The 24,765-nt window shown below is 40.7% G+C and overlaps 1 protein-coding gene across 1 annotated transcript in view; it reads left to right on the top strand.

Annotated features, from left to right (window-relative positions):
- tshr (thyroid stimulating hormone receptor) overlaps window positions 1–24,765 on the top strand; it is a 215,308-nt gene that overhangs the window by 140,380 nt on the left and 50,163 nt on the right. The window contains exons 4-7 of the mRNA XM_039741715.1: window positions 8,903–8,977; window positions 12,849–12,923; window positions 18,622–18,699; window positions 24,446–24,514. Of these exons, the coding sequence (XP_039597649.1) occupies window positions 8,903–8,977; window positions 12,849–12,923; window positions 18,622–18,699; window positions 24,446–24,514 (297 nt within the window). The remainder of the gene's footprint in view (window positions 1–8,902; window positions 8,978–12,848; window positions 12,924–18,621; window positions 18,700–24,445; window positions 24,515–24,765) is intronic.

The following is a 24,765-nucleotide window of genomic DNA, read 5'->3' as shown; positions in this document are numbered from 1 at the left end:
ATCAGAAGATATTTGGATAATTTTATTTAGGTTGGATCCAACCGTTACTTACAGGACTGATTGCATGAGCTGAGCCATACCACAAATAACGATATTTTCCTTAAGTTTTTTTTAAGGGTCAGGCATAAATTAATGTTACCCTTCCTGTCAGCTGCCTGTGGTCGCTAACTCAAGTTATAAAAAGCCCGAGACTAAACGAAATTTTTTTTTCAGCTGAGATTTGCGGTTTTGCAGCACAAGGACCTGAGGGCTGCGTGCGGTTTATGGCACTCAGTATAACAGGCAGGTGCTGCTTGGAAAGCTGAGTCAAGTAAGAGGCTGCACCTTGTCGTGCGTGAAACGAAGCGTATGGGGCGCTGAGGCTATGGGAGGTTCTAGGGAGTGGGCATGCAGGTTTGGCAATGTAAAGGAAGGTGCGAACAACTGCTTGGCGTGAACAAAATACTGTAACTTATCAATACGTCTGTAAAGCAGTTATAGCATAATGTTGTCAAAGCTACTTAACCAATTTAGTGAAGGGGCAGACAGAGCCTGTCCCTGCAGCTTAGGGGGCAAGACTGGAGCTACCACTGGACATGCAAGGTTGTAGTCCCACGCACTCCCATATGGGGCAAATGTACTGTCTCTGATGATCCTAGCAGTATAGTCTTTGGGGTGTGGGAGCAAAAATTGGGAATTCAGAGATAAAGGTCATAGTGCAAACTTCAGGTGTGGGATTTCAATCCAGGGGCCTCATGTATAAAGGTGCGTACGCACAGAAATGTTGCGTAAGAACGTTTCCACGTTCAAATCGCGATGTATAAAACCTAAACTTGTCGTAAAGCCACTCACATTTCCACAGTACCTCATACCCTGTCGTACACAAGTTCTCCGCTCGGTTTTGCAGACTGGCGGCACCCAGCGTCAAAGCAGTGCAACTGTTCCTGTGTGGTTATCCTTTCTTTCTTAGACGCACATTCCTGACGCGGCTTTATAAATACACTGAAACTAACTACATATTGTTTATTAGTGTAATGCATCCGATTGTAATTAACCTGTAACAATATAATGGTCCAGAGAATAGCCATAGTATTCCAAATACTGCTTTAGCGTTGTTACTCTCACTGCACCTTCTTCTTCTTCTTCTTCTTTCAGCTGCTCCCGTTAAGGTTTGCCACAGCAGATCATCTTTTTCCATATTACTCTCACTGCACCACTCGGAGTATTTATATCACTGTTTCTGAGTGGGGAATCACAGCAGCAGCTGATCGGAAAGAGAATTATCGGGATACAGCATCAAGCACACTCTGTCTTAGCCACGGCAAAACGTTTCAAAGCCTTTCCTGTACGGACCTTGCAGTTCAGAAACAGTTTCATCCCAAGAACTTTAAACGCAGTCAATCAGTCGATCAAGTGCTCCTTGTAGAACTGTTTGTACTTATAAGTACAATTACCTCACTGTAAACTTGCACTACAGTTATAATATTACACAACCTGCGCCACTTTATAAAGTGCGTATTTACATATGATGACGATATCATTTTTAAGGTGAAATGCAGCAAAATATGTTGATTATATTATACAGATAAAACTAACTTCATTTAAATAAGCTGTATCGTTAATAATTAAGCATGTGAGGACACGGTGCCGCAGTGCTAGCTAGTTCGCAGATTGATCCTGATTGATTGCTGTATGCTGGAAGGATAGATGGATAAAATAACTAAACACGTACTACAAAGATATTTCAATGTTCCTTAAAAGTTCTGAAGAATCGTCGCTGTAAGCTTACAGATGGCTTAACAGAGCTGATTGTGTGGTGATTGGGTATTTGGAGAAAGAAAAGTAAGGACAGGAATTACAGGTTAGTACGTTTGAAAGAGACAGTACCGCCACCGTGTTCCCATGTTTAATAACACGCTTTCATTCCTATCATCATGAAAAAGATATCATGTATACATCTCAGTATTTTAATAATTCAGACAGCTGTAATATCACAAATGTAATGGATTCTGTGTCCTGTCGGAGGAAGAGAAAGCCGGTTTAAGAAGCAAGTAGTGATTCACACACACAGAGCACATAGAAGATCAAATACAAAACAAAACATTTAACGTGTTACTTTAGTTACGATGGGATTTGAGAAACTAGTAAATTAATCGATTTTAAGATGAAGTTTATGATGTTCTACTTTAATGACAAAATAAACTACGTGATTAAAGTGGAAATGTCGAGATTAAGGTTGACATTTCGTGCTTTTTCCCCACTGTGTGCCTTTTTTTTCTCTGTACCCTAATAAGCTTTCATACGACACTCAGATGTTGGGCTACAACTCGCCTTTTCACGGCGACTTGGATGTGTGACTGCTTCTTTCTTATTTTGGGTACTGTGCGACTTGGTGGACTTGAGCTTTCGAGTTTCTCCAACACGCTATATCACTCGATCAACTTCCGTTTGTTGATTATTCCACTGTTTAAACCAACAAATAGTACGTTTTTCCTTTGCCTCCACTTGGTATTCGCTGAAATTCTTATATTTTCCCCCATGCTTTTCCCATTGTCTTTTGACAGAAGGCTGAGCTTAAGAGCTATTTATATTGATTTGCATATTCATAGAGGCGTAATTCTGGGAGGAGTTGGGGCGGGACAGGAGGTGCGTGCACGAGTGTTACTTTTCACGCTGACCGGAATTTATGTAGCAGAAGAACGTGGAAGTTGGAGTACGCACAGATTTAAGCATCTGGATTTTTCTGTGCGTAAGCACATTTCGGCTTTTGTGCTTACGTCATGTTATAGTGCGAATTGTACGCACGCCATTATGCATGAGGCCCCAGGACACTAAATCCATGAGCACTAACCACTATGTGCCCTATAAACCAATCAAGCCATAACTATAACAGTACATGCTGTCAAAAATGTTTAATGTAATCATCATAAACATGCAGCATTAGGTTGGCATGAAGATTAAAATGTCTGAGTTAGTGGAAGTTGCACTAATTTGGGGTGTTCATAAGAAATGTAATGAAGTACTTCATGAGATAGAAGCACATAAAAACAAAAGCAGTTGCGTCAAATATTTGAAATTGTTACGTGTGTGCTTTAATTTTAATGTTGTGACCACAAGAGGGCACCAGAGAGCTCCAAACCCAAGACACAGTAAAGTAACAGACTTTTCTAGAATAAAATAAAAGGTATTTATTATTCCAAAGCACTTTCCACAATCACCTCTCCTATTATAAGAAATCAAATAATATACTAACAATTCTTTGTCCTCACTACTTTCCACTGAATGTTTTTGGTGTCCTGCTGCGTTTTCCTGGAAGCAATTCCGGGCCATACAGAAAGTAGGAAGGTCTTCCCCTGATAGCATCCCTCTATCGGTACCCAGAGACCCCGGCAGGGTCACCTACCCCCAAGCTCCACTGTCATCCAGAGTATGGGCGATGGAGCCTATCTCGATCCTTGGCTCTCCTCAGTCTGTATTTTAAGACATTCCAGCTGGGTACAACTTCATTTCAATGTCCCGCTGGCCAAACCGTGTGTGTCATTGTACCTGCCTCCTGTTGCTGTAATAAACCATATTCCATCCCAGCTGGGATGCCTGTTCACCTCCTACAGTTTTTAAAACCTAAATATTCTTAAATGTAACAGGAATGTGTCACCATCTGATTGAGGTCCATAGAGGGCTAGACCCATAGAAAGGATCACATATCAAAAATAACCTACAATTTATAATCGCTGACCTTGAATTAGTCTAAAACGATACCCCACATGCTTATGTGTTAAAGAAGTTATGAAAAAGAAAACATTTTAAAAATAACGTAACATGATTGTCAATGTAATTGTTTTGTGAGTGTTATGAGTGTTGCTGTCATCAAGGATTTGATTATCATTATTTCTTTCGATCAGGTTCGTATTTGGAGGATGTGTTGTGTTCAAGTTACATTCCGTGTTTGTCAACCGTTGTAAAGATAACAGGTTTCATTCATCGAAGTGTTCACTGCCCAAATCGCTATTCGTGAATCTAAGATGTTTAACATGCATTCCCGGTATTAAGTTGTGGAATTGCCTGCGAATATTTAGCGACAGCGTCTCTATTAACTTGTGGATCTGCCTGTGAATATTTAGCAACATTGTCTCTATTAACTTGTGGATTTTTCTGCGAGTATTTGGCTGCAGCGTCATGAAGTTGTTTCCGTATAGCTGCATCAGAAAATGTAACACGACGTCTGACACACCTCCTTTTTACTGTTTTCTCACAGCTTGGATTGCTGCTGTCATAATCGGTTTGAGTTTCATGGTTTGTTTCAATTACGTTACTATTTGCAGGACTTGTGTTGAAGTGACATTTGACATCTGTCAAGCGTTGTAAGCATACAACCGGCTTCATCGATAACTTCGCATCCAGCTTTTGAGAATTGAAACATTCATAAACATCAAAGTGTCCACTACTCAGATCGTCACCTGTGAATCTAAGATGTTTAAGAGGCATTCACGGTTGTCGAAGGTGTAAAATATTTGGCAATTTGGTACACTTGAAAGCGACAACCGAACAATTCAGCGGCAGCCATCAACTCACATGCAGAACCATAGGTGAAGGGCTTAAGCATTTCACTCTTCTAGTGCTCCAGTGTAGTAAAATTATCTCCTGTACCGTCATCAGTCCACACCTTGAACCTGTCACAGTCATTCAATACATAAGACACAATGTTCCTCCGGATATCAAGAGTGAACCTGATATGGCCGTACATTATGTAACACAGAGAATGGAAAAGGCAGACGGCATCTCTGGGCATGGAAACCACTCGGTAAGTGACAGTTCTTTGATCGATGGTGATCACCTCGATAGACATGTTAATGGGGGTACGGTTGGAACAGTAAAGAAAATGGATACCTGAACAGTAAACTAAGTCTAAAATGCCTACACAATAACTATACAGTAATCCCTCACTATATCGCGCTTCGACATTCGCGGCTTCACTCTATCGCAGATTTTATATGTAAGCATAACTAAATATATAATGCAGATTTTTCGCTGCTTCGCGGGTTCTGCGGACAATGTGTCTTTTTACTTCCTGTACATGCTTCCTCAGTTGGTTTGCCCAGTTGATTTCATACAAGGGACGCTATTGGCGGATGACTGAGAAGCTAACCAATCAGAGAACGCAGTTAAGTTCTCCTGACTGAGAAGCGAACCATTTAGAGCACGCAGTTAAGTTCCTGCGTGCTGAATGCAGTGTTAACCAGGAAGTCTCGTCCTGCTCATTCAGCATCAACGTGTTTCGCTGTGTAAAGAGTTGTGCTCTTTTTTGTTTATCTTTGTGCATAGTCAAGCCCTTCATTATGGCTCCAAAACGATCTGCTACTGCTTCAGGGGCCGTGCCCAAGCGCAAACGGAAGATGTTAATGATTGCCGAAAAGGTAAACGTTTTGGATATGTTGAAGGCTACGATTATTTTTATTTAAAAAGTAGGAAAGGAATATAAGATCTACGGTCGCAGTGTCCTTTTAACCAGGGTGCAAAACGAGTTGTAACCTAACCCTAATTTGGATGAAAACTGCCAGAAGAAGAACAACGGCAGTGCTACACAATCGCCTGAAGTGGCTCCTTTAAGGGCTGTAACGCTCTCCTTTGTTGTGCAGTAAAATTAAACTTATTGTTATCGGACAAGTCATCGTGTCATTGTTGGTGAGTAACCATAATTAATTTTCTACTTACAGTACTTAGTAATGCGTATGCATTACATTTAGTGTCACTGTACACACATTTACTGTATACTATTTTTCTTGCATTGTATGTATTTATTGCTGGTCGCCTGTCTATCGTAATGGCTGTAACATGTGATATCAGAGACACTCAATATCTTTAAAATAATATTTAGGTTTTACTGTATATAAACAGTGTGTTTATATACATAATTTCAATGAATCTTACCTAATATCTAAGAGAATACAAAGGGATTATGCTGTATAACTGTGAGGGGAATATTTATAAACAGTGTGGGAGAGTTTATAAGGGCTTAAAATATATAAAAATAACCATACAAACATATTGTTTCTACTTCGCGGATTTTCACCTATCGCGGGGGGCTCTGGAACACAACCCCCGCGATCGAGGAGGGATTACTGTAATCGTAATAAACAAACAATAAAACAGCGGAGAAGCCATGGATTAAATAAAAGGCTGCAGTTATCAGCAGGGAGACATGAATACCATGGTGTTTTATCTTGATAGACTAATATATATATTGCTCTACTTACCCTTATTGTATTATTAATATGCAGCCTTAGAATGTCTAATCTCACAGACTTACCACTGTTTATAAGATATTATTTTATATAACTTATCCCCACCTTCCCTTCTATATCTATAACCTCAGGCAATTAGATGTAGTAAAAAGACAAGCAGGAGTTAAGTTACACATAAAATAATGTATTACTGATAATATTCATAAATAATAACAAAATGCAAAGTACATTTGAATATTGGCAACCATACAACCTGATAAAATGGTGATGTGTAATGCAGGTGGCACACAGACTTGCAGTTACTTCAAATGTCTCTAGTTAAGGCATCGTTGGTGCTCAGCTTTCAGCCACATGTCTGTTCAATATGGCTGCTGAGCTGTGCTCTTCATTGTGTTGTCTTCATCATCACAGGTTAGCAAGAGATGCTTCTTCATCATATGTCAGTTAGAGAGAGAGATGCTTCTTCATCATATGTCAGAGAGAGATGCTTCTTCATCATATGTCGGTCAGAGAGAGAGAATGTGGTTGAGCAAGTACATTTATAGATGTTCTCTCCAATTCCTAGAACCAATAGGACATCATGGTACTTAAAGGCCTCTGAGACAAGCCAATTCCAAACAGCCATATCTCAGACCAATGGGGGAAATGGGACATTTTAACACCTCAACCCCCCAAGACCATATGTTAAGCTAAACTGGCTTTGTGTGGGGGATCAAACTGGTTTAAGACATCCCCCCCAAATCCTGTCATAAAATTACAAAGAGACAGTTGTAAAAAGGGGGGTGGGGGGAAGGCAAACATGAATACCTCTAAATTACATTGGTTTGCCTAAATTATAAATAAAGGCATACAAAACATTTATCAAGTTATATGCAAAATCCCACATCACAACACATGGCGAAGCAAGGAAGGGAATGAAGAGACCGGGGCGACGGACGGCCTTATATAGTCAGGCAGCCAATTACGTGGGAGGCGTGGTGATGGGCGAACGCAACGCCGCCTCACACGGCGACTGAGCTGCAGGCTATGGACGTATATATGTATGTAAGTAGGATTCAGTTATGACCGTTACAAGTAGAATTTCAAAATGAAACCTGCTTAACCTTTGTAAGTAACCTATAAAGAATGAGCCTGCCAAATTTCAGCCTTCTACCTACACGGGAAGTTGGAGAATTAGTGATGAGTGAGTGAGTCAGTCAGTGAGTCAGTGAGGGCTTTGCCTTTTATTACTATAGATTATTATATTCATGATCAGCAACCTTGAAATAGCCTAAAACAACACTTTGCATAGCTATATACCAAAATCCCCATTTTCTTGAAGTTTTGTGAAGAGGAGTAACTTTGAACCCTCGTATCTCATTAGTTCATGTGGCCTGCACAACTTCAAGTCCTGACCGTTTTTGCTGAAGACATCTATTGGTTTATTCCATGAAGATTCCTACCTGAAGGGATCCATCAACACACTTCAATTTGTTAAGCAATCAGAAATACCAGTCGCTTATAGATTAACTCTACCAAGTCACTTTCCTTTCACCTTCCTGTGATTGATGACATGTTATAGAATAATAATATTACAAAAAAATGTAATTCAAATTTAGTTGGACCTTACATCCATCATGGAAGTATTTGCCAAGATCGCAGTGCTGAAGAACATTTGAGAGTCTCATCTATCGACTTACTTGTTAAATACAAACAAAGATGTTTTAAAAAATTAGTTTCAAGAGGAACAAACTCAAGTCAGTGAGGAGGACCGGAGACAGACAGGAACTCAGTTTTAGACCAATAAGACTGACGACAGGAAAATCGGAAAGTTGGGCGGCCTCAGCCTCAGGTGACTGTCATAACAACCACCCCCTTTGGGCCTTAATTAAGAACAGAAAGGAAGGAAAGGACATTAGAAGGGGAAGAATCAGTTATCAAATAAAATAAAAACCTAATACAAACAACAAAATAAATTAAGTGAGAATAATAATGAATAAATAACAAAGAAAAAATCAATATGGGCTTACACAAAACAGACATATAATTAATAGAAAGGTAGAGTCTATATATATATATATTATCACATCCATCCATCCATTTTCTAACCCGCTGAATCCGAATACAGGGTCACGGGGGTCTGCTGGAGCCAATCCCAGCCAACACAGGGCACAAGGCAGGAACCAATCCTGGGCAGGGTGCCAACCCACCGCAGATATTATCACATTCTAAGTCTCTAAAGAAGAGTCAGATGGTCAGGAGGAGAAACAAAAACTTTCAAAACTCCAGTTAAGCTGAAGAAACAAACAAAATCTGCAGGGGTTCCAAGGCTAAAATACCACCCACTGGGCATTCTACCTAACATCACTGTTCCTAAGTGGTTCCTGATTGTTTCATCCCAGAAGAATTTCCGCAGTGGTTCTCTCTTGCTCAGGCACCCAACATTAATAGATTATCACAGGTAGCCACACAGTGCGCTGGTCATGTGGTGGTAGCATCACCACCGTGAGAAAAAATGACAGAAAAGTAGAGATTAGTAATAATTACATATCCCTGAAGAATATGATTAATTATATGCATGTATAATTTATTAGAGGTCCAGCTAAAATGTACTTTCAAACAAGCCAAAATAAAAAGTGGGTTTGCTGTTTTCACATCTCACCTGTGCTCTTATCCATTATCAATATGCTTCTGTTTTTCAGAGAAATACGAAATACAAGGAGCTTCAATTATATCGATCCTGATGCTTTCAAGAACCTGCCAGAGTTAAAATATTTGTAAGTATGCTCTCTAACACATGTGCATTTTTGTTTCAGTCAACATGGGGATAGCAGTTATGAAAGGGTGGCATAGAATTAGGGTTCGACCTGGCAAGGGCTGTAGAAGTAGAGGGAAGCCTATAATGGCGATGATGACACAAATCTCTAGTGAACAATGTACCTTGTGTGTGTACTGGATGTCCAAGAAGAACAATAGATGGGGACACCTGGGAGCTACAGAGAGAGAGGTGGCCTGGAGACCAGCATACAATATACCACCAGAACATGACAGATCACTGCCACTAGCATCTTGCCCTTCTTATACAAAGACTGCCTGACAATGTCCCAGGCTGGCAGAACAAAGACTGGTTTACCTAGGTGGCCCTATGAAACATGGCTCTTGTAAGTGAACTAACTTTTACTCAGGGATTTTCAAACACCATGGGCCACTGGAATAAACTCTAAGATGGTGTCTCTATTGCAAAAGTAGGACCCCAGACGTGATCTGAGGCCTTTCACTGGAAGTCACCTTGAAATGGAGTTTGAGGTTGTCTTGAGCTGGGAGGTGAGTCAAGAGCAAGGGACCAAGTGGTGGGCAACTTTAAATCCATCCCACAGTTAATGTCCTTGGTGGGTTAACACTTGATTTGGCTGTAAGTTCACCAGGCTAAAGCTCCTTGTAATTTACTGCCTTTTCTCTCTTTGGTCTGTCAAGCAGCTGGTGGGCTGTCTGCCTTGAAAGCCCAATGCAGTCTCATTCAAGCAAAGAATGCAGCCATCTAACAAGCTGGAGAGATGTGGGGAGTCTCCTGTCTTAAAATGTGAATTTCTATTACCTTCTATAGCAGTGTTTTTCACTGGTGCGGCATGAAAGCTACCCAGATGTGTCATAGAAATAATAGCGTAGTGCTCTTGGGTCTGAACCTGAGAGAGACAAACTCCTCAAGTGGTTGAGACCTGCCTCAGGAAGACAAGACTACCTGGAGAAGCTGGCACAAAAGCAGTTCCACGATCACTATGATAGAGCACTTCAAACGCATCTCCTGGCTGCTAGAGTCCATCTCTTTTGTCGTATGGTCAATAGTGGGCATACAAGTTGCCTGTGAGGCAGAGAGGGACAAGCAAATGGACAAAACATTTGGGAGATGCCACCAAAGTGCTCTCTAAGTGCCATGTCTGCGAAAGCCGATGCCGATTTTTTACTGGCTTCTCCGGTAGTCCCACCACCTTGGACAGCTGAGCACTTGTATGAGATATAACGTGTTTGTGGTTAATAAAATCGTGGGGAGGCTTGGGAGGTTTTTGGTTACAAAAAAGGTTGGGAAACACTGATCTAAAGGGACCTGCAAATGGACATCCCTAAAGGGTGCAATCGTCTTACACAAGTGCAGATACCGAGAAGGCATTGTCTTGGTGGTGAAACATACATGAAATGGAGAACAGAGTCACAACTTTCGGTATTTGTGTTCTTTATGTGCTTATCATTTTAGTTTTTCAAACCCTCTTAATAAAAAACGATATTGGAAATGAGCTGTCCTTATGGGGCTTTATGGTTGATCAGTTAGCTTTTTAGGACACTTCACCATTCTGGATGAGCATTATTAGCAAAATTAGGAGTTGGTGATGATGAGGTTTGAGTGTTCACTTCTGAGTGTTTTGTAATGCGGAGTGACTTTGAATTTTTATATTAGTAGAATTGGCTAGATGATCATAAAGTCTGGAGAGCCCATACTTAAAGCAAACATAACTCCCCAGAGGCCTTAACTAGGCTGAGGCCGAATGCCACACAACTAAGGCTGCTTAGCCTGCTGCACAAGTTTTTGATTTGTCCTAATTTTACCTTTTCTTTTATTTACTTAATTTATTATAAATCATCTTCTTGCTTGTATATATTTCCCTAAAGCAACTGTGGCACACAAATTTTACTATGCTCTCACAGTGTATGTGACAATAAATATCTCTAATCTAATCTCTAATTTCTATCCTCATCATGAACAAAGACTCAAAGTATCTATCTATCTATCTATCTATCTATCAAATAACCTTAATTTTACATTGTGCCTTTTTTGTCATGAGTAATATCTCAAGGTGCTTTACAAGACCCTCTGCAGTTCGCATACCAGGAGAAGGTGGGAGTGGAGGATGCCATTGTCTATATGCTACACCGATCCTTCTCCCACTTGGACAGAGACAGTGGTGCTGTAAGAATTATGTTTCTGGACTCCTCTAGCACCTTCAACATCATCTAACCTCTGCTCCTCAGGGACAAGCTGACAGAGATGGGAGTAGATTCATACCTGGTGGCATGGATCGTGGACTATCTTACAGACAGACCTCAGTATGTGCGTCTCGGGAACTGCAGGTCTGACATTGTGGTCAGCAGTACAGGAGCGCCGCAGGGGACTGCACTTTCTCCGGTCTTGTTCAGCCAACATACATCAGACTTCCAATACAACTCAGAGTCCTGCCACATGCAAAAATTCACTGACGACACTACTATGGTGGGCTGCATCAGGAGTGGGCAGGAGGAGGAGTTTAGGAACCTAATCAAGGACTTTGTTAAATGGTGCGACTCAAACCACTTACACCTGAACACCAGCAAGACCAAGGAGCTGGTGGTGGATTTTAGGAGGCCCAGGCCCCTCATGGACCCCGTGATCATCAGAGGTGACTGGTGCAGAGGGTGCAGACCTATAAATACCTGGGAGTGCAGCTGGATGATAAATTGGACTGGACTGCCAATACTGACGCTCTGTGCAAGAGAGGACAGAGCCAACTATACTTCCTCAGAAGCCTGACGTCCTTCAACATCTGCAATAAGATGCTGCAGATGTTCTACCAGGCGGTTGTGGCGAGTGTCCTCTTCTACGTGGTGGTGTGCTGGGGAGGCAGCATAAAGAAGAAGGACGCCTCACTCCTGGACAGACTTGTGAGGAAGGCAGGCTCTATTGTAGGCATGGAGCTGGACAGTTTGACATCCGTGGCAGAGCGACGGGCGCTGAGCAGACTCCTGTCAATCATGGAGAATCTAATACATCCACTGAACAGGATCATCTCCAGACAGAGGAGCAGCTTCAGTGACAGACTGCTGTCATCATCCTGCTCCACTGACAGACTGAGGAGACCCCACACTATGCGACTCTTCAATTCCACCCAGGGGGGTAAACGTTAACATTATACAAAGTTCTTGTCTGTTATACCTGCATTGTTATTACTCTTTGATTTAGTATTGTTTTTCTGTATCAGTATGCTGCTGCTGGAGTATGTGAATTTCCCCTTGGGATTAATAAAGTATCTATCTATCTATCAATCAATCTATCTATCTATATAGTGCCTTTCATATCTATCTATCATCTAAGTATGGTCATTCTTTGTATGTACTTTGCATCTTTGTATCCACTCATGATTTTCTCAGGATTTTCGAGTCTCCTTCCACTTGCACATTTGTGCCCCTCCACTGTGCACAAGTATCTGATCCATGGCTGGCTCCTGTTAACACTCAGTGACATAGGTGAAGGCTCCTTGCCCCCTGCTAGCGGTTTAAGTAACTTCAGAATATGGATGAATGGATCTTTCATTAAGAAGAGTTTTACAAATAATTTACCCTGCAAGCTCAGACTGATAGACTTGGATGACCTTTACTGTTTTGCTTTACCACTTCTTAACATTTATCATCAATCAGCGTTAAATTGGTGGGCTACAAAGACGTGTTGTATTCTTGCCATCCTCTCTGCTAAAATGTCTTTCCTGACAGAGCTGCCTGTAATTTAACATATTTTTTTTATTTAAAGTAAATTGTCTTTTTAATTCCCCTGGGCAAATGAGACTAAATTGAAGATAATTTCTTCCAACTTTGTGGGTTTCTCAAATTTGTTCTCTTTTGTTACAGAGGGATTTTCAACACTGGCCTTGATGTATTTCCCGACCTTACAAAAATTCATTCTTTGGATGTGAACTTTTTACTGTAAGTTGATCTTTGCAGAGTTTTGCTGTCTTTCTTATTCTTTGTGACTCAAATGCCATTTTGTACCATAGAGGCAGATGATAGATGTTAGGCGTTGACAAAGTACTGGTAGGTTGTTGCTTTAAAGGTTTGAAGAGCTGAAGCAGAAAGGTTCCTACAGAAATTAATGTTGGTATTCGGACATTATTATTACTTTATTTTGCAGAAAACATTTGACTGAGTGGCCACTTTATTAGGCACACCTGCTGTATTTTATTGCAATTGACGGCACGGACTTGACCAGGTGGTGGACCATGCCGCCTTTAATGTGTCCCATAGTTGTTACTGGAGGGTGGCAGATCTCTGCCCTGATTAGCTTGTTCCATTTCCTCCCACAGGTCCAATCTGGTGATTAGGTAGTGGACTGCAGTCACCCAAATTCACTGTCACATCCTTATAGCCATTGCAGCATTTTAATACTTTTGCGGCACAGGGGGTTGTCCTGCTAAAACACTTCAACCACAAATGAGTACACGATTATCGTGAAGGGACATATCTGTATGGTAATGATGTTCATATATCCAGTGGCGTCACGCTGTTTTACCTGCATCAACTTGTAACCATGTCATTCACACTTCCAGTATTTTCAGTCGAAGAAGACAAGTAAAGGAGGAAGTGAAACAATAAATGCTCTAAATTTACACGTGAAGACGTTGACAGCCTCTCAGTGCGAACAGAACTTATAAGGGAGCTCCTGAGTGAATTGGAAATTGTAGAGAGGGAAGTGCTACTTAGATTAAAATGGCTGAAATGAACAAACCACCTGACCAGATTCCATTTATCTTCAACTGCTAAAGAAGATTACTGAGTGCATATATAAACCCTTGATGCACATTTTTAAAAACTGGGCAAGGGCCTAAGAAGTCAAAGCTGTCAAATGCTTTCCCATAGTATAAAAAGGTGATCAAGTTGATCCAATTAACTCTTTTTTTTCCAAAAACTCAGTTTTCTGAAAAGCACTGGTTTCACAGAGAAATCAACATAAAATGTCTGTCGCTACATGTTGTGGTTGCTGTTGGCGCCTGTTTGGCATCTCTGGCAGCAGTGGCGGCTCGATGGCCAGCAGGAATGCACGACTGGCCGGCTATCAATCTGTTTTAGCAAACCAGGTGGGCGACGGTGGCAGTTGCAGTGTGACAAAATGTGGTTTGTACCCCTTGTCATCATAAGTGGTGGACGCTGCTGTAGGCTTATCGGCTATACGAACGTGTTCAGCACCACAATTAGCTGGGGACCGATAGGCTGATGCTGATACCTCATTTTCGTTTTCCATCTCCAGATCACTTGCATCGAACTCAAAGTCCGAAAAGTCAAAGTCCGATTCAGAAATAAAGCGTAAAATATCCATGGAGTATTTTGCTTTGCGCGTTTGCTTTAGTCTCTCGCCAGATGTCGCTGCCATTTTAGAGGCTGTTTGCTCTTCACTACTCACGCACGTGCAGGGAATCGAGGTCAAATCAACAAAGCTATGTAACTTTCCTTCAAGCAAAGAGAGTTGAACTAAAACATAAGGGTGAGTTTGGTCACAGATAACAGCTGATTACTGTCCTCTACCCCTGAGTTTTGACCAAAGCCAACATCAGTCCTGTAAGAGTTAATACAAGGCCAGTAAGCTTAATATGCACCACGGAGAGAAATTATTAGCAAGAAGAGATTGTTAATGAACAATGAACATGGCATCTAAAGGGGGAGATATGCTGGAATTGTGTGACAAAGCAAGAAAAGGAGGTGATCAGAGTGATTTGTATGATATTATGTATCTGGATTTCAGAAAGCTTTTGATAAGGTACAACATGAGAAGATCAGACTCAAAGAATTGGGCGTTCAACGTGTAGTGCATTGGCTTGAGCACGAGAAGCAAAGGGTTATGGTGTGAGGAGCCTTATCAGAACTGGGTGATGTTAAGAGTGAGTGGTGTCCCTCAGGGCTATTCTAAATACTGTACAGTGGACGGGGATATGATTAGCAAGCTGGTTAAGTTTGGAGATGGTACCAAACTAGGTGGAATGGCAGATAATCTTCAATCAGCCGAATCATGATAAGATGTTTTGGAGGAGATGAAATATCAGAAGGAAGTAGGACAGGGGGCAGAGAGGGGGCTTCTTTCAGGGGCAGACGCAGTTCATATTTATGTGCTGTGTTGTGCAGGAATGCACAAGCCAACGCGATGGCTAACAATGACGGCTACCCTATAAGCCGATTTAGACTTCTGTAAGCCGTCCTGTTGGTGTTATGTGCTGAACTGGAGCCTACATTACTGAGACCATCACGCAGAAATCATGCAATCCCTGCTCCGTTACAGGTTATAACAACTGTACGGTATTTGGCAGCGGGCATTTTTCATTGTGAAGTGGCTGACCGGTCACGAATCTTACAGTCATCACTGGGCCTGTATGGGATGGTGTAATCAGTGATTAAAGTAGAACTAAATAACTGCTGGGGTACTCCATTTTGTGTCTGCTTCCTCTTACACTTCACAATGCGTTATAAAATAAATACAGTTACTCCAGAGAGCGGGAGTTGCTTCACTAATGCTTAAATACATGCAAGGTCAGAGGGCGATGTGTTGGCATTCATCTACCATCTGTCACAAATCTAGAGATGTTGTGACACTTCAACCCCTGGGTATAGTTAAGATTCTACACAGATACATTCCTTAGGGTCAGGGTGAGTAAGCCGAGGTCAAAAGGCAGTGATTGCTGATTGTCCAAATGTAATCGGTGCAATTGACCACAATAGGGGTCTCCAGCTCCAGTCCTGGGGCGCTACTGTAGGTTTTTATTTTAGCCCTTTTCTTAACTTGTGACTAGTTTTTGCTGCTAATTAACATCTCCGCCCTTCATTTTTACCGCCTTGTGTTTTAGCATTCAATCCTCTGAATTGCTTCATTCTTCTCCTTAAATGTCACCCAAACAAAAATGACTCATGAAAGTAGTGAGCCAACAGATGACCATCTACATCAGGGCCTTAAACTCCTATCAATTTCTCTCTGGACAGTTTTTAATTAGAAGTTGCTTCTCGTTGCTAATTAATCCTGTTATTTAATTCCATGGCCAGCTGCTGCTCTTATTCTGCCAGAGCTGACATTTCCAGAATGGTTGGTTTTCTTCTTCCCAAGAACGCCATCAAAATGTCTTGCAGACTCGAGCAGATCAACATTACTGAGACCTACACCTTTCTTTATTTTCTGATATTTTATTATGGACACAGGTAGCAGGTCATATGCTGGATCACTTACTATCTCATTATTGTTTGGCTGTTAATTAATTTTATAAAGAAATAATTATGGCGGCGTAGTCTTAAAATAGCAAGTTGATTAAAATGAAGGAAAATGAGTTAATTAGCAGCAAAAACTGGTCACTAATTAAGAAGAGGATTGGAATGAAAATCCACAGCCACAGTAGAGCTCCAGGACCCCAAAGTACATAAATGTTGCAATAAAGGCACCATCACAGAAATGTTGTTTGCTGTTGTAGAAGGGAAGCACTCTCCTTCAATTAATATACAACTAATATGAGACTCAAATGTGTCTGACGAACGTTGTCCATATTGGGCCCGGCTGAACTCACAATTCAGTAGTGTGGGAAGCAGACTTCAGGGTCACGCTGTGTGTAGTGGTTGGCTTTTTGGTAAGTCTGTCTGTCATACAGCACTCAGCATACGCTTTTTGAAGACAAACTAGACAGTCTAGGTACTGAGGCGATTAACGCCTAATGCACACACTTAATAGTATTACCAACGCTGAAGACAGCTGGATTGAGAAAACATGTTAACTGTGATAAAAATAGGTCAAGAACATCAGAATGGGACTGACATGTCATTGAAATGCACAATGAAATAAAATTTTATGTTCACTGCATTGCCCTGTTCCTCCAAGTCATTAAAATACTGTGAACAGATTAGGGCTCCTCACTCCCTTGTACCCTCAGACCACTCGTCAGACACCTGATAAAAAGTTCAATTATTATTTATTATAATAATAATGTGCACAAAGCACGCTCCTCTCCACAATTCTCAATAAACAATAAACAATCCTCCAAACTCCCAGATGCTTAGCCATCCTGCCTCCCAACTCAGCTCGCCGTCTGGGCGCTCCCACAGTCCTTTTATCCTTCCTGACCCGGAAGTGTCCCCAATCCCCAGTCCACGTGATTCTCTATCACTTCCGGGTCAGGTACAAGTCCTTCTTCTCACCCCGGAAGTAGATCACTCCTGTTGTCGCTCTTCCTGTGACGCACTTCCGGGTTATAGGGCACAAATGATTCTTCGGTAATCCCTGCAGCTCCCTCTTGCGGCCCCTGTGGTATCCAGCATTGCTGTGTATAAAAACTACATTGTCCATGACTCCCTGCTGGTCTTCGGGGCACCTCCATACTGCAGGGAGGGCTCCATCTGGCGGCCTGGGGGTATTGGCCGGGATGAAAAGCCGACCATGGACCACAATACCAACACCAAAAAGTCTGAGTAGGATTTATGGACGGTCAAAACTTCCTGTAACATTTATGCATTTTCCACACCAAGTTTGTGAACAAATGACTTATGCACGTTTCTGATTGTAAGCACATTTTATCCATGAGGCTCCAGGAGACAGTCAGAATGTGAGCAAAGGTCAATAATGTCCATCAAATTCCAATATACAAAGCAAGTCAAAATCTAAAGAAAACAAAGTAGAGTTCCTAACAATGAGAACAATTGTTAAGCCCTAGCTATGCTTGTCATTGTTTGTTTGTTTTTTCTTAAATTAATCCCAAAATGAGGCCGTTCTTCATATGGTGCCACTATCTTAAATAGGGGCGATGCAATGGAATCACAAGAAACTAACAAAATCTGTGCTATAAACAACATGGCACTGGCCTCCCTGCTTTACTGCTCCCTACATATACAGTGTGGTGCTGGCATGGATCGAGCAGTTCACTGCACGAGATATCAGGTGTACAAAATGAAGTGGCCACTTAGTGTTTATGCTATTTAGCTACTGAGCTGTTAGCTACAGGAATACCGATTTTTATTACTGGCGGACTGTTTTCTGCTGTTTTAATGTAATGCCTAAGGGTCAATAAGATAACGTACAATTTTACTGATGAACTTGTATTTGGCAAAGGCTCAACAGACAGACATTATGAGCCGGAGCCAAGTAAAAAATAAAAATGATGATTTCAAATAAACTAAACCTATAAATACAATCTGAAATATGGTTGTACAAATTGACCTTTGATTTGTCTTGGATTATATATTTCAATGGACTAAGTGAGTTCGGAACGCAGTTGTTCTGCATTTCCTAGCTTTTAATAAGCATTCACGTGGTATGAGTGAATCGTGTATGGGAATAAGCCATCCAGATATCTTCTGGCTAATATCCTTTTACTTCTAACCAATAAACTGTTTAACCCAGTGCATCATATCGGTACTGGTGGTACAGGTTGAAAGTAAAGGATATGGCCGGCTCCATTCACCAGGGGAATTTATACAATTGTGAATTGTGCTCACTGAAGCCACTGCTTCTTACAGTTTTCAATACGGTTTAGGCCACTATACTTGAGAAACGGCCTTTGTGACTATGCTGAGAAAAGTAAAAGGTGCCAAGAAAATGAAACACCTTATAATAAAGTGAAAAGAACATTATTAATACATGCCTTGTTTTCTCTTTTAATATTGTTAGTGAAATTGCAGACAATCCCTACATAGCCTCACTTCCTGCCAATGCTTTTCAAGGCTTATCTAACGAATCTCTAACACTGTAAGTATCAGTCGATGGCCGACTCCTCGTGAACATTAACCCTATAGCATTAAGTTGTTTTTTCAAACTCTGTATGACGCATTAACTTCTAGCATGGTATAGGATAAGCTCTGGAATGAGGACGCAAATTCCTTTGCGTCGCTCACAGTTTAGATTGTTGGATTTCCTAATCGCAGGTTGTCCTCTAATTACAATAACTGGGGTTCATCAACATGTGTCTTGATATCCTTGACACTACCCTGTGACTCTGACCAGAAGAAAACAGATAAAGAAAACACGTGGATGTGTCCCTAACATTCAGAAGGTCTTTTAATTACATGTCACCTGCTACTGACCATCCAGTGTATTAGCAAGAAATTATGGGAAATGTGGAGACTCTGCCAGGGGCATCTTACTACACTTGCCTTTGTACCTGGTGTCTTACTGTGCTGTTGTTAATAAAGACGTAAACAGCGCAGTATGGAATTGATATTACCTTGATGTTTGTGTCATGAAAGTTTAGGATTATTATTTTGGTTATTATTTATTTATTTTGAAAGTTTTTTTGGTATATTATTGTTTTTCATGTTTTCATTGGAGTCTTATGGCATACACGTCTCCATATTGTTTCTAGTTATGATTGCCACTGTCAGTCACATGGGCATGACATGTGACATTATGCAGGCTCAACCTGTGATGTTACTGACACACCCTATTTGACATGGCAGAGAATAGCACACTGTGTTCAAGTCTGGATTTGATGTGGGATAATTAGGATAATTGATCTTTCGTCTTTTTTGGTTTTGATGATTGGTTTTTCTCATCTTCTTTTGATATTCTAACGTTTTGTCTCTCATTGTCCATTTCCTGGGCCCATATTTATCAAGTGTCTCCGAATTCCTCCTGGGATAAGAATTTGTGTTTCTTCAGAGTAGAACATAAGAAGTATTTACAAAGCATCCCACACCCAACTCCGTGCTAGGAGTGAGCGTCCCACGTTTGAGAAGAAATAACGTCACAACTTCATGACACCCCAAGCTGCAAATTAGAACTCATGATGACTTCTGCAGTTTTCTGATACCAATTCTAAGGCTGTAACACCAACTCAATAATAATAACAAAGTGTAAAATGGTGGCATTCATGAGCCAAAACAAAATACTAAATTTTACCATAGGAATGTCATGGAAATAGCAATAAAAATATCAATATATGGAGAAAAGTGGAGGTCAAAAACAAATTTACAACACAGTGTTCCTCTGCCTATTTCTGCCACGATTTCGCTCTCTGATGCCTGCTGTCACAGTCTAGCTTAAACACATGAAACAAAATTAAAAGTAATTGCTTGGTTGTTAGATCAGCTTTTTCACTCCTTATATGGCTGTTACGTTTCCTAAATGCTTACATAAAATCAAATTTAGTAAAACAAAACATTCAAACTAACTCTCTTGAATTCCGAGGACCAGAGTCTATGCCAGTCACGCACTCCAGATGTATTATGGGTCACATCAAACTGTACTTACCCTTCAGTTTCTCACCTGCCTTCCACTCGTGCTCTCCAGTCGAAGGACGAAAGCAGATAAAGAAGTCAAAAATCAAGATTTAAATAACTGTAAATTTAATGTACTTGAAATGATAAAATATTAAATACACCCTGAATTCCCAATCCCAATATAAATGCAATTATTAACAGTGATAGAAAATAAAAACACAAAATTGACTCCGACCTCCCTTGTTTTATCTATGAAAAATAAATAATTACAAAACAAAGACAAAGCAGGGTGGCACAGTGGCGCAGTGGGTAGCACTGCTGCCTCGCGGTTAGGAGACCTGGGTTCGCTTCCCGGGTCCTCCCTGCGTGGAGTTTGCATGTTCTCCCCGTGTCTGTGTGAGTCCAAAGACATGCAGGTTAGGTGCATTGGCGATCCTAAATTGTCCCTAGTGTGTGTGTGTGCGCGTGCCCTGTGGTAGGCTGGCGCCCTGCCCGGGGTTTGTTTCTTGCCTTGTGCCCTGTGTTGGCTGGGATTGGCTCCAGCAGACCCCTGTGATCCTGTAGTTAGGATATAGCGGGTTAGATAATTGATGAATGGAAGAGCAAGCATCCACATGCTCACAAAATCCAATATGAAAACACAGTAACTGCAAATTACTTTCCAATTGAGAAACGGGTGGAAGCCAGCACAATCAAAACGACGACGGCAGAAACGCAGTTCAAAAGGGGCTGCTCCGAAATGAGAACCAAATCAGTCTCACCGGCGAGTCCAGAGAGCAGTCCAACTGCCACCGAATGACGAAATGTCCAAAACTCCTTCGTGTTTGAAAGTGATGATCTGTTGTTTCTTTCGGTGAAATTATGGCAACGTTTACTAATGTATGTTAACTCCAAATCTATTCTGATGCCTGCTTTTCTCTCCTTCTTTTGAAATGCGCACCCCTTTCTTTTAATGTAAAGAACCCGGAACCTGATGACAGGAACCCACCCACCTCAGAGAAAGGTCAAGCATTGTAAATGGTGAAGTCTTTGCTGTTTAGAGAGGGAAACTCTTCTTTAGGTATTGTTTAAATATGCAAGAAAAACGTCAGACAAGCGCAACACTTACTGGACGAACACAATTGACATTTTCTGTGGCTCGCTACAAGGTGGGGACTAGACCTGGACCAGGTACCAGTCCACTGCAGCAGGGTCAAATAACCTCTCCAAGACACAAACATGATTAGGTCTTTGTCAATCATGTGACCAAAATAAATTAAACTCAAGGGATGTCAAATTCAGTTCAAGAACATTGAAACCAAACTCTAAGATTTTCCTTATTATACTTTTGCCTTTTTGTTTTTAGCGTTTTATTTACCTACTAGCGACTGGGAGCTTAATTCAATCAGGCTACAAATTCTACGTTTGTGAACTCCATACTTTCTCTGCAAAGAATTATTTGTTTTTTTTAAGTCTTTGAAATGATTTTGTTATCATGGCACTGATTTGTGCTTAAAATAGACCTTTTCGGCCAATGTAATGAAGAGCTACCTGTTTAAACGGGGCTGCTAGACGTGAATTCAGCTCTTCAGCGCACCTCATTGGATTTTTTCCGGCAAACAAATTTTCAGAACAAACCGTATTTTACGACTCAGATCAGAGTCGGAGTAATAATTATGTTGGTGTGGTCATTTTAGATCTGAGATCGGCTAAAATTTACACAATGACCGTTGTTAATACCCAGCCGTCATTACTCAGTTTGCCAATAGATGTCAGAAGGACGGATGCCAAAACCGAACTGCCCAAAGATAGATTTCGACGTACCAAGCAAATGGCAATACGTTCTAAATTACTTTCGGTTCCAGAGCTGTCGAAGGGTTTAAGTCAGTCGACGATGTTAGTCCTGGAAAGTATGCCCCACCAAACCAACTTTCCAAAAAAACAACCGAACTTACTGTTATCTGCTCGAACCAACACCGACTTACTATACTCGGCCGTCCAGCGGCGTCACTGAAGCATAAGAACATTCTTAGCCAATCATGCAATACTGCGTCCGCGTTTGCCACGTTATGTTCTAACTACAGAGGCAGAGTCCCATTGCATGGTTCTAACTTGTATTGAGTCGAGGTATTGACGCGAACACCATACATACGGATAGTATCAAATTATATATAAAGATAGTAGATCTTATTTTTGTTTCTTCTCTCTTTTCCTGAATGAGGATTTTTTTTATTCATTTTGTTTTTGAATACTAGATTATCTCTTTAATTTTAGTTAGCCCTACTTTACTTACAAGTTATCTTCTATTTAGGGAGCTACGATCAATTTATCGATTTCCTTGAAATGGCCCCTATGTGGTTTTAAACTTACTGCTTTGTTTTCTCACTAAGATTTAGACAAGCAAAGGCGATTTTGACACACGTGTATTCTGACCAGTGCCTGTCTCATGGTATCTTCTTGGCAAACTCTATACGTACTAAGAACCCTGTTCTGCCTTTCCATCTCCTGGTTGGGGTGCTCCTTCTTCATTCTTAAATACAATCTCGTGGCTGCATTTTTTAAAGGTTATAATGATTCGATATTTATCTGACACTTTAATCAGCAAAGTGTCACAAATGATCCACTATCTGTCAATTTTAACTTAGGACTTCAGCACAGAATTTACATCTCCATCAGGTGTTTCTTTGAAAAAGATGATGTGTAATAAATTTGACCTTCAATTAGCCACAGACCCTCCACATCCAACAGCCACCAAGAGCAGCACATGAATCTTTTCATCACTTGAGTTGGAATCTGCTGTCTGTGAAAGAAACTGCAGACCCACGATACTATAAAATGGTATTAAAAACATTAAAAACACTAATAGTACTTGTAATTATACTGTACTATACTATCACTGTTACTTTAAATATGACTCACTGTTATAGATAGATAGATAGATAATGAAAGGCACTATATGATAGATAGATAGATAGATAGATAGATAGATAGATAGATAGATAGATAGATAGATAGATAGATAGATAGATACTTTATTAATCCCAAGGGGAAATTCACATCAATAGTCCTGTTTCCCCGAGTGTTACAATCCACATACTGGGAGAAGGCAGGTAATGTTTTATCCAGCGTTACATGGTTAAAGTCTCCAGCGATTAGCACAAGTGCCTCAGGGTGCTGCGTTTGTAACTTAGCAACTGCAGAATGGATGATGTCACTCGCCATCTCCGTGTTCGCTTGAGGGGGATGTAAACAATAACAGCAATCACGTGTCCAAACTCTCTTGGCAAGTAATAGGGGCGCAGACTTACGGCCAACAGTTCGATGTCCCTGCAGCAAGTGGAGATTTTAACGTTTACATGTCCTGAGTTGCACCACTTTGTATTGACATAGAGAGCGAGTCCTCCTCCTTTCTTCTTCCTGCAGGTACTTGCGTCTCTGTCCGCTCTAACTGTGCTAAACCCGGGTAGCTCCACGTTAGCATCTGGGATGATAGACGTTAGCCATGTTTCACTAAAACACAGCAAGCTGCATTCTCTGTAGGTTCTGACATTTTTCACAAGCACAAATATGTAAAAATATCTAACAAAAAAAATGTGATGGCAAACTCTTGGATTTCAAACCAGATAGCCAAGTCTCTGAATACACCTGGCAGTAATGCCATACATACATTTTCTTACTTGTTTCTTTGATTGTGCCACACTTTTATATCAGACCAAATAACACCATTGTTTACCATTACTAAAAGGAAGTCACCCAACACACTCCACCTATAAAAGATGGTGGCAGCCTTTACTCATTGTCCATACTTTGGATTCTTTTGTAAATATAATGAGAGACAGACCAAAAAAAATAGTTGGTATCAGAACTTTTTCTTTGAATTGTTTCACTTTGAGTTTTAGTAGGAAATTGACATTTTAGAATTTTTCTTCTTCTTCTTTTTATCAGATGTTCAGATCTCTACCTGTTTAATAGTTCCTTTAATCTGCTTTCAAGCGCTTACTGGATTCCCTTGTAAGATTCTTAGCAGTCTAGCTTGGTTCCAGTTTCCCTCAAGTTTGTAAAAATCATATTTGTATAAAATAAGGCAACCTTTGACTCCACTCTCTGACTAACCTGACTTGACCATTGACTTTTAAACTCACAACCCCTGCCTAAAACATATGAAGGTGTATATCAGAATCCCCAGAATGCTCATGTGTTTATGTTTTTATGTACAGTTGTAACTGTGGGTCTTCACATTCTGGAATAATAAATCGTTGTTTTATAAATGATAATTATATTTCTTCTTATTCTTTCAGGAAGCTGTACAACAATGGATTTACCGAAGTTATGGGCTACGCCTTTAATGGAACCAAACTGGACGCAGTGTATGGATTTTTTTTTTTTAATGACACCAAAGTCACTATTTCTGGCATGCAGTTAGAATTGTATTCTGGGATTCCACTATTGTTCTAGTACCCCATTTGCCTGACGGTTGTATTACATACAGACTCCAAACAGACATGCTCTAGCCATTAATCAGTGACCAAGTTTTGGATTCTTTTCTTTAAAAGCAACTCTTGTCTTGTAACTCTTGTTTCACAAACAGTCTCCAGATTGGGGGGACTCAGTTACTCAA

Source organism: Polypterus senegalus, chromosome 18 (genome assembly GCF_016835505.1).
Source record: "Polypterus senegalus isolate Bchr_013 chromosome 18, ASM1683550v1, whole genome shotgun sequence".
Taxonomy (NCBI): domain Eukaryota; kingdom Metazoa; phylum Chordata; class Cladistia; order Polypteriformes; family Polypteridae; genus Polypterus; species Polypterus senegalus.
This window is presented reverse-complemented; position numbering and strand designations above follow the sequence as displayed.